Below are 11425 nucleotides of genomic sequence, written 5' to 3' on the forward strand. Positions count from 1 at the left end.
ACTTTTGGATCGGGGGACCTTGGCCAACACTTCGACCGCGAGACAAGGTGCTTCTCGCTAGGGTTTCCAGTGCGGCTTCGTTCTAATCTTTCTCCTTCGATTAGGGTTCCTTCCTTTAGCTTGTTCGATCTGCATCCTCACGCGATGCTAACTCTTTCTCAGCTTTGCCTCCTGCTCGCCTGCGGATTTGCTTGGGATTTGGCTCGGGAGGATGAGGCCTGTGTTCTGTGGAAATCTCGACAACGATACTCGCCATACGGACCTTGACCGGCTCTTCTCTAAGTATGGAAAGGTAGATCGCATCGACATGAAGTCTGGTATGTTACTCTCCATTCCTTGCTATTTACATTTGTTTTCGTTTTCACTTGCTGGGGTGGCTTACTTGCCACCTTTGGAGGAATCGTAATGAGATAACTATTGAGAGTTATGGATGTTAACGCCTCCACGAAGACTGTTTTTAGTCAATGTTACGCCCATGTTTTTCTTTTTATATTCTCGTTCCTGATGTTCTCCTTTAGATCTTGTGAAAATTGTTGACTTACTAGTTTTTCTCCATATAGATATTTGTGGGCTAATCAAGGAGATGTGTGTGTTTATCTGGCTGAAATAACATTGAGTTGGATTTATAGGTTTTGGTAAATGATTGAGCCCAAGTTAGTGAGTTCGCAGTGGAGCTGGTTTAATCCCAAAGCATATTTTGTTTGTGCAATGTCACAGCGCTATATGAGTAAGAGATTTTAAACTGACATTCTAGTTTGGTATTACGTAGAGGATTATGGTTTCATGGAGATATATTGGTGAAGAACTCTATTAGCTTTAGTATAAGTAGCCGAGATCAGGGATTAATCTTAACAAAATTAAATATTCTTTTAATAATATAATTAAATTATATACATCAATATTATATTAGTATTTGAAGTGTATTTTTAAATGAGTAAGTTGTATTTATATCACATTTCTTATATTATATCTTAATACTCTATTTAATAACCAAGTTGCCATTGGTATCTTATGTGAAAAGCACAATGTGTTCACAATCTATGTTTTTGTTCATTATCTGTTCTCATGATGTCTCATTCTGAAGTAACACAATGCATCTTATTTTGTAAATAAGATTGTAGAACTTGACATTTCTCATGGTTAGGTATTTTTTTGTTACACAGAAACTAGGGTTGGGTCATGGGAAATTGTCCCTCTGTTTTTTCATTGGTAATGTTTTGTATGATGAGCTTCCCAAAATGTTGTTTTGGAGGAATTACTGTGTGCTGGACGCTTTTTAAATCCTAGATATGTAAGAGCATTCAAATATTGCTTTCATTGGAAATCTTGTTTTAAAATAAGTAATATTATGGGCCGTAAGATGAACAGTTAATACGTACAACTTTTAAGTTACACAATTACATCAGTTTGGTTTTAAAACCATTGGTGATTTAATCATGTCAGCATGACACTATAAATTAACTGGATCTCTTTAAGTTTGTAATTCTTTTTCCATAGCAAGTTATCTCAAAAAAATCCAGGCTTAAGATGTTTCATAAATTAACAAACAATTCTTAAGCATTATTGACTGGGAACATGATTTGCAATATTCATGTGTTCAATCATGATGAGAGTGAATTCTCTTGCAAGGATCAAGAATTGTAATAACTTGGTGAAGAATGCCTATTTTAAAAGTTTGCTTTTACGCAGGAACTACTAAGGAAGCAGAGCTTTTTCTAGGCTCTCCAGGTTCCATTTGAAAACCATCCATGTCAAAGGAAATCTTTCTCTCAGAACTCAGAACATCAACTCCATCAATAGGCAACTGACTTTCATCATATACATCAAACAAACACATGATAAGACTTGCATTGCCCAAAGTTGTTGCCCAAGCTTGATAGTTGAGGATCTGTACCATCATGCCATGCCATCAGATAATATCATCATTACCTGTCTACAGAATGTATCATCATCCCATGTTCTCAGATGTCATTATTTCATGCCAGCTGAACACTTGCTCTACTCACGGGGAAGCATGTTCAGTGATGACTTCTATCTGGGTTTGAATTGTATGACTTTATGTTTTATTTGGCAGTATAGAACTTTTTTTGTTTAGATTTATTATCTTCTTAAGGCCTACATATAATTTGCAGGTATAATTTTATGTTTCTATTTTGCACAAAATACTATCAAGAAGAAAAATTGGAAGTATCATACTATTCTTGGATCTTTCCTCATTGGATTTTATAATTTGTTGTGGCAGGATATGCATTTGTTTATTTTGATGATGAACGTGATGCAGAAGATGCCATACACAGAGTTGATGGTATACCTTTTGGTTATAGCCGACGCAGGCTGTCAGTTGAGTGGTCAAGGGTATGTAACTTTTCTTCTTATTTTACTATGGTAGAATTTGTTTTATGTACTGGTGGAAAATTTTATCTAACAAAACTGATCATGATTTTTTTGAGTGTTCAATCAGATCCTAGGTTTATGTCCTATATAAATATTTGTTGGATAATGAAAACGTGGAAGAAAAATTCAACTGTGTTTTTGTTTTAAAATTCTTAAATCCCACAAAGCAAATAAATGAAAGGTAATTTAACTTATGCAATATTTCTTTGGGTCTTTTATCACATACCTCGTCATCATACCTCTGCTATTGTTTACAAAAATCGCTAAGATTCAGCTGAGTTTCCATTTCTGCTTTGACTAAGACATACTTGAATAAATGCCATTATGAATCAATTTGTAGGGAGATGTTTCTGCTAAAATGTTTCTGATCCATAGGTGTAATATTAATCTAAAAAATGATCTTACTTAGTAAAAATTATTATATAATGTTTTTATGATGAGGATGCAACTTAAGAGTCCAAAGGGTTACAATGGTAACTACGAAGAATATATGCTGATAATATCACAAGGCAGTCTCTAAGGTAAACAAACAATAGATTTTTAGAGAGTGAAAATGTCTAGGATACAGATTGTAGAACCTTTTTTCAGAAAAATAAAATAAAAGCTACTCCAGCCAGTGTAAATCCGCCAGCAAAGGAAATTCTAAAATAATATTGCATCAATGACCTTGACTTTCTGCAATGATTTTAAAAATCAACAGTCCTCATCTGTCTGGTTGTTTGTCCTGCCTTGATAACGAAGACAAGGATCTTAAAGGTATCTCTTATTACCAGAAGATCTTAGGATCCCTCTGTCAAAAGTTTTGGATTAATCATCTCAACCCAACCCAATGACCCAAATTGGAGTCGTAGATATTGATTCAGAATGTGCAATTGATATAGTGATACTAACCGCATTAATTTGTAGATATTCAACTTCAGTTAACATTTTTGCATATTTTCTGCTATTCATGTTTCACTGGCATAATTTTTCAGCAAGGAGAACGGGGGCGTGATCGTGACAGTTCTAGACCAGCAGCAAATACAAAGCCTACTAGAACCTTGTTTGTTATCAATTTTGACCCAATTCGTACAAGAGTTAGAGATCTTGAAAGGCATTTTGAACCCTATGGGACAATTACTAATATTCGGATCAGAAGGAACTTTGCATTTATTCAGTTTAAGACCCAAGAGGAAGCAACCAAAGCCATTGATAACACCAACATGAGGTCAGTTGTTTCATCGTTGCTTGAAAATTTCTATTTTCTAAGTCTGTCATAATGTTTGTACTTGCATTTGCTTAGATAAGGTCTCGTTTGTATGCCACTTATTTTGAATGTGTTTCATGCCACTGCAGTTTATATGTTTGATCTTTGTAGTTCTAATTCCTTCTTTATAGTTGATAGTTTTATTTGTTTATTCTTAATGTTTCATAATTCATCTACAGCTGTTGTTGGTTGGTTGTGTACTAGACCATCTTATTAGTTGACTTATAATCTATGACACAATATTTATAGCATCAATATTGAGTCTTCGAACAATACAGCAACCTGGAACAAAAATTGATGAAGGGGTAACTATCTCAACATATATACGATGGATTATCAAAGCAAAGATTTCATTATCAATATTACACCAATTGAGAGACAAAATAATTCTAATAATATTTTACCAAATGACCCTATATCATCTAAAAGATGCTAAACTCTTAGCCAAATTAAAATTATATCTATTAAATTAACGAGTATTAATCCTTGACATCTTACTAGGATAACTATTAAAATTAATTTGCAAATTTCTTACAAATCTCAGAACAAGTATTTTTTTCAGTATGTTTATTTGCTCTGTTGCGGTTTCTAAACAAATCAGAATAGAAAATTTCAGTTCGATGTAATTCACTTAATACCCGTTTGCCTGAATTTTTCTATTGCAAAAATTGTTTTAAGCTAAAACCTACCTTTCCGACTGGCCATGCAGCAAGATATTGGACAGGATGGTGACAGTCGAGTACGCCTTCAGGGATGATGACGACGGTGCTGACCATGACCGTGATCCACGTGATAGCCCGAAAAGAGGTGGCGGTCACGGAAGGCATGATGATAGAGGCTATGGACGCTCAGACAGCCCTGCCTACCGAAGGGGTCGCCCAAGCCCAGACTACGGTCGAGCTAGGAGTCCTCTATACGACCGGTATGATGCCCCCTCGTATGGTAGGAGCAGGAGTCCCGAGTACAGTCGTAGTCGGAGGTGAGGACAGCAAAACTTTCTGGAATCAGGTGCTTGTGCGTCACATGCCCCTTCCAGTTTATGACTTCTTTTTAATTTTTAATTTTTTGCTTCTGTTACTTGCTCCTGATCTTTGGCGTCTGGTTTGCAGCCGTTCTCCTCAACGTCGGTAAAATAGACATGAAGCATTTTGCAACGCGGCGATCAAACGAATGTCAGGACGATATTTATCGATGGTATTTCAATTAACTAAGAACATCCTCAATATTAGTTGTAGTCGTAGTAGCAGCAGCAGCTTTTGGAAGACATGGACATGATCTTGTGGCTGGTTGATGGTATCTTCATTCCTCTGTAGACGGTCGTTTGCTTATCTTGGACTAAGTGTACTTCGTCTGTTAAAATATTTCGCTGAGCCCAATTAAAATACGGGTTTTTATCAAAATGCGTACGTAGAATATGGTAGTTACCAAAAAATGAATTGGAGTTCTATTTGTATCAAAGGGGTATCAAAAAACTATAATTTCTCTTTTACCTTTTCTGCCAGCCTCTTGTTTTTTATTCGTCATTTTTCAAGCATTTAAGTCATATGTTTAATTAAAAATGAATTTATAGTTTGGATGGATGTGGTTTTACCCTCTTTCTCCCTCCATCTCTCTTCCTATTCTTATAAACGTGAACATGAACCGTCTTTGCTTGTCATACAATTTTGTGCTGTTTGGTGGGATTGTGATAGAGTATTTAAGGTTTAAGGATATTGTCGTAAGGGTTTCAAGAGACGAATTCAAAGGATAATAATGATTAAAAATATCGGTGTTGCAAGATAAATTCTAGCCAAGTGATGTATGTATAAATAAGGTTGTTATGTAATTTTTTTTTTAAAGTTTGTAGCAAAGAACGATTAAAAAAATTATGTTTATGGTGTTATTGGATTTGTGGGAAATAAATATTGAACAACACATGTAATATGATATATTTCATTACTTAATTGATTTGCAAGGTGTTTCACTGTAATGTTATATTTTAGCTAGACTTTGCTCATGCGCATTAGGTTGATATAGTAGGTATCAGTATGTTGGACCTGATATGCGATCATATAAGGTCCACTTTCTTCCTTGATAAAAATTTTGGTTTGATACCATATTTACCATCTCGTCGCTCAACCCTTCGTAGTTATTTGATTTTACAGCATGTATATCTTTTCCTTTCTCAACTCTTCCTAATGGTTGAAATTATGCAACATTACTATTAGTCGGATTCTGTCACCATCACTGTTAAATTATGGAAATTTAATATGTACATCATATTTAATGTTACTTGGTCTTTGCTAAATTAGTATGTATAGCAGCACTTGATTATGTAGATGTAACTTTGCTAAATTAGTTTTTAATTTTTTTTATCAGGGATGATCATATTACTAAAAAAAATTCTCTCTGATGATTCATATATTTTAAATTCTAGATTGCTCCAAATGCCAATTAACAGATAAGTATGAATTTTGTGTTGGACAGATTTTTTTCATCTCGACAAGAGTTTAAGAATGCACTTGTGAAACATGACATGGTTAAACATATGAGATATAACCCAATTGACATTCAAAAAAATAAGTAAAAGCTATATGCTTCAATCAACCATGTATATGGAGAGTAGTTGTCCAGGGGATGTAGAGTTCACTGTTATGAAATATGTAAAGGAATACTAATGTGACACTATTAGGGAAAGTGTTGAACATCAAGCGCGCTCTTCCTCCTTTGTAGCGTCTTTTGTTGAAGAGCAATTTGTTGCTAATGAACAGTACAAACCAAGTATGATTATATCAGATATAAAAGTTAGGTTTGGAGTGACCATATCATACAGAAAAGCATATATTGCTCGGGAGAAAGCGTTGAAGAAGGTCGTTGAAGATTATGACCAAGTATATAGAGATCTTCTATTATATCTGTGTGATTTAAGAGTCAGGGATCCTGAAACCTATGTGACATTACACAGGAATGAGAATAATAAGTTCCAACGTTGTTTTTGGGGTTTTGGAGCTTGTAGAAGAGGATTCAGGTCTTATCTACGCAAATTGATCGGAATTGATGCCACACATCTAAGAGGAAAGTATCCGGGTGTGTTATTGATGGCTATAACAATTGATGTTAATGACAATGTCCTCCTAGTAGCCTTTGGAATCGCTGAAGTTGAATGTGGGTCTGCATGTGAGTGATTTTTGGATCATACGAAGAGATTCTTTACTGAATTGATCGGAATTGATGCCACACATCTAAAAGACAAGTATCCGGGTGTGTTGTTGATGGCTACAACAATTGATGCTAATGACAATGCTCTCCTAGTAACCTTTGGAATAGCTGAAATTGAATATGGGTCTGCATGTGACTGGATTTTGGATCATACGAAGAGATTCTTTGCTGTTGATGCACAGTCAATGAGTATAGTATCAGATAGATATTGTGAAATTATATCAGCAGTTAGGAAAGTCTACCCAACCACCCATCATGCTTTCTATTGCCACCACATGTCTTGCAATATGGTAACAGATACTGGCAGTAGGTCAGCTTTAGGCTTGTTTTGGGCAGCAGTACGAACAAACACAACACTCTAATATGATCTTATAATGTAGTCCATTCTTGAAAAACATTCAGATGCCCATAAGTAGCTTCAGGACATTGACCTTAAAAGATGGGCCGATGCACACTTTAGTGGGAGAAGACACACAATGCTAACCACCAATTGTGTAGAGAGTTTAAATATTTTGTTCAAGCATACATATGAACTTTCTATAAATAAGTTAATTGATAATACAAGAAGAAAGACAGCTCAATGGTTTTTTAACCGTAGGGAGGAAGTCTCGAAATGGTATGTTGCTTTGACACCTCATGCTACTAAAGAAATGGATTCAAGGAGAGAGAAAGCTAGACGATATAAAATCCACTCCTATTCTCAATCTGAAATGGAAGTAGAGACATGGGGTGCTTCATTCATTATTGATTTGGAAAGAAAATATTTTAACTATGGGGAGTTTCAAATTTTCGGACTGCCTTGCTCATATGCTATTGCCATCATCATTCATCAGAACATGGATACCCTCCCATATTGTGAGCATTATTTTTATTCACATAATTGGAATGCGACATACATGGATCGTATTTACCCCTGTTGAAGCAACGAATTTTAGCTTAGGGGCGTAAACAATATTATAGTTCCATGTCCCCATAGTCATGTACAGTTGGGTAGGCGAAAGAAGGCACAGATCAAGTCGAAACATAATGAAAAGGTAAAAATCAAATGCGGTCGGTGTAAACAACTGAACCATAATCGAAGGACTTGTAGAATGCCACCAACCCCTGGTTCTTAACTTACTTGTATATGTATATAGGAATATTTTGCTTGATTTATATATTTTGTAAGCAGGAGGAGTGGATCTATATATTTTGTATGCAGTACATCCATAGTGTTGTAAGAAAAATAGTTGTGCAAAGTCATGTTACTGTTATATCTTTGTTACTGTAAATTTGGTTTCAACTCTAACTAAGTCATGACTTAAACAAAATGGTTCGTATTTTTATTTTAAAATAAAATTTGATAGGGTTCGTTGTTCATTGAATACAAATTAGTGATGTTGTTTTGTGCCAACTGGCATGCCACAAGAACTTCATCGGTAGTAGTTAGAACTATGTTTTGACACCCTATCTAGCTTTTCCTCTCTCAAACCTTCCTAGGGAATGTAAATTTGAAGAAATCCAAATACCTTAGTATCATCAGTGGATTTCGGTCAAAATCCACTGATGGACCTAGACTTGTCCGATTGCACCCATTTTAAGTCTTGTGAGTTTGTGGTGTTTTGAGGACTCCAATGGTGCTATATATTACTGATTTAAATCTCTCTACAGGTACTCCAATGTGACGATAGATTTCAACATGATGTTGGGCCTGATATGAGATCATAATAGGCCTAATTTGGGCCTGATATGAATGATATCAAACCCACATTATGCCTGATATGGGAACATATCAGGCCCAACGTGGGCCGTATAAGATCCGTCCTTAGCCACTTTGCTTATTGATCACAATCAAGATTTTTATCCCAAGATTTAAAATTCCACAGCATAGCTTACGTCTGTAAACAAAAAAATTATTAGGAGTTGAGATATTTTTTTAGAAATTCAAATAGCCTAGCACTAACAGTTGGATTCAAGTATATAGAGTGCGCTCGGAAATATAAAATAGTCTTGTAATTTGATTTGAACTAAAATGAAATTATGACTTAAATAAAATGGTTCGTGTTGTTATTTTAAAATAAAATTCGGTAGGGTTCGCTGCTCATTGAATACAAATCAGGGGCATTGTTTTGTGCCAACTAGCACACCACAAGAATTTCATCGGTAGTAGTTAGAACTAAGTTTTGACACCCTATCTAGCTTCTCCTCTCTCAAACCTTCTTAGGGACTGTGAATTTGAAGAAATCCAAATGCCCTAGTGCCATCAGTGGATTTTGGTCAAAACCCACTGATGGACTTAGACATGTCCGATTGCACCCATTTTAAGTCTTGTGAGTTTGTAGTGTTGTGAGGACTCCAACGATGCTATATATTACTAATTTAAATCTCTCCACAGTTGCTCCAACGTGACGATATATTTCAACATGATGTTGGGCTTGATATGAATGATATTAGCTAGCCCACGTTGGGTTTGATATGAGAACATATCAGGCCCAACGTGGGTCGTATAAGATCCGTCCTTGGCCGCTTTGTTCATTGATTACAACTAAAATTTTGATCCCAAGATCTAAAATTCCACACCATAGCTTACGTTTGTAAACAAAAAAATTGCTAGGAGTTGAGATATTTATTAGAAATTCAAATAGCCTAGCACTTGGATTCAAGTCTATAGGATGTGCTTGGAAATATAAAATAATCTTGTAATTTGATTTAAACTAAAATGAAGTTATGACTCAAACAAAATGGTTCGTGTTGTTACTTTAAAATAAACTTTGGCAGATTTCGCTGTTCATTGAATACAAATTAGGGGCACTGTTCTGTGCCAATTGGCATGCCACAAGGACTTTATCGGCAATAGTTACAACTTAGTTTTGACACCCTATCTAGCTTATGCTCTCTCAAACCTTCCTAGGGTATGTGAATTTGAAGAAATCCAAATATCCTAGTGCCATCAGTGGATTTCGGTCAAAATCTACTGATGGACCTAAACATGTTCGATTGCATCCATTTTAAGTCTTGTGAGTTTGTAGTGTTGTGAGGACTCCAACGGTACTATATATTACTAATTTAAATCTCTCCACAGTTGCTCCAACGTGATGATAGATTTCAACATGATGTTGGGCCTTATATGAATGATAGCAGGCCTACATTGAGCCTAATATGGGAACATATCAGGCCCAACGTGGGCTGTATAAGATCCGTCCTTGGCCGCTTTGTTCATTGATCACAATCAAGATTTTGATCTTGAGATCTAAAATTCCACACCATAGCTTATGTTTGTAAACAAAAAAATTACTAGGAGTTGAGATATTTTTTAGAAATTCAAATAGCCTAACACCAACAGTTAGATTCAAATATATAAGGCGTGCTTGGAAATATAAAATAGTCTTGTAATTTGATTTGAACTAAAATAAAGTTATGACTTAAACAAAATGGTTCGTATTGTTATTTTAAAATAAAATTTGGCAGGGTTCACTGTTCATTGAATATAAATCAGGGGCACTGTTCTGTGTCAACTGGCACACCACAAGAACTTCATCGGTAATAGTTAGAACTAAGTTTTTACACTCTATCTAGCTTCTCTTCTCTCAAACATTCCTAGGGAATGTGAATTTTAAGATATCTAAATACTCTAGTGCCATCAATATGTTTTGGTCAAAATCCACTGATGGATCTAGATAGATTGCACCTTATTTTTTAGAAGTTGAAATATTTTTTAGAAATTCAAATAGCATATATATATAGAGTATATGTACCGTAAAAAATATAAATAAAGTAAATTACTAATGTGTGTGTATATATATATATATTAAAAATAAATTTAAAGAAAAAAAAGAGTATTTAGATAATTTTTTTATAATATAAAAAAGTAATATATAGAATAGCTTTTATATATTAAATAGAAAATAAATAATTTTAAAGTTAATAAAATTATTAAAACTAAAAAAATAAATTATATATATATATATATATATATATATATATATATATATATATATATATATATATATATTAATATTAAAAATAAATTTAAAGAAAAAAATTGAGTATATAGATTACAAAATCATATACTATTATAATTTTAATTTAAAAAGAGTAAGAATCAAATAAATGGATTAAATAGAAAATAAAATAATTAAAAATATTAAAAATTTAAAAATAAAAATAAAATAAAATAAAATAAAAATATAAATATATATTAAAATTAAACTAAAATTAAAGAAAACAAAGTAGAGTATATAGATTAAAAAAAATCATATAATGAAATTAAATATATCTATAAAATATAATTTAATAATATAAAAAAGTAATATGTAGTATAAAATAACTAGATTAAATAGGAAATAAATAAATTTAAATTAATAAAAATGGAAATAGAAATAATATATATATATATATATATATATATATATATATATATATATATATATATATATAATATAATATAAATAAATAAATAAATATAAAGAAAAATAATATAAAAATTAGAGTATACAGATTTAAAATATATATAATAAATTATGGAGATTAAATAGAAAATAAGCAACTAGAAGTTAACAAATTAAAATAAATTATTTTTCAACGTTGGGCCTGATATTGAGGGATATC

At 33.3% G+C, this 11425-nt stretch overlaps 1 protein-coding gene across 4 annotated transcripts; it reads left to right on the forward strand.

Moving 5' to 3' along the window:
• On the forward strand, positions 1–5093 carry LOC122019995 (serine/arginine-rich splicing factor RS31-like). Of its 4 annotated transcripts, none has more exons than XM_042577677.1 (6): positions 1–69; positions 163–317; positions 2243–2355; positions 3369–3601; positions 4350–4654; positions 4750–5093. In XM_042577677.1, exons 2-5 carry the CDS (start codon positions 212–214, stop codon positions 4621–4623), a joined length of 726 nt encoding a protein of 241 aa, XP_042433611.1. In that variant the 5' UTR covers positions 1–69; positions 163–211; the 3' UTR covers positions 4624–4654; positions 4750–5093. The 4 variants fall into 4 exon arrangements, with proteins under 4 accessions (XP_042433611.1, XP_042433610.1, XP_042433607.1 ...); XM_042577676.1 differs by having other exon boundaries at positions 4350–4648; XM_042577673.1 differs by having other exon boundaries at positions 4350–4619.
• Positions 5094–11425: the final 6332 nt, after the last annotated feature.

The sequence above is a fragment of the Zingiber officinale genome, chromosome 9A (assembly GCF_018446385.1).
Source record: "Zingiber officinale cultivar Zhangliang chromosome 9A, Zo_v1.1, whole genome shotgun sequence".
Classification (NCBI taxonomy): Eukaryota; Viridiplantae; Streptophyta; class Magnoliopsida; order Zingiberales; family Zingiberaceae; genus Zingiber; species Zingiber officinale.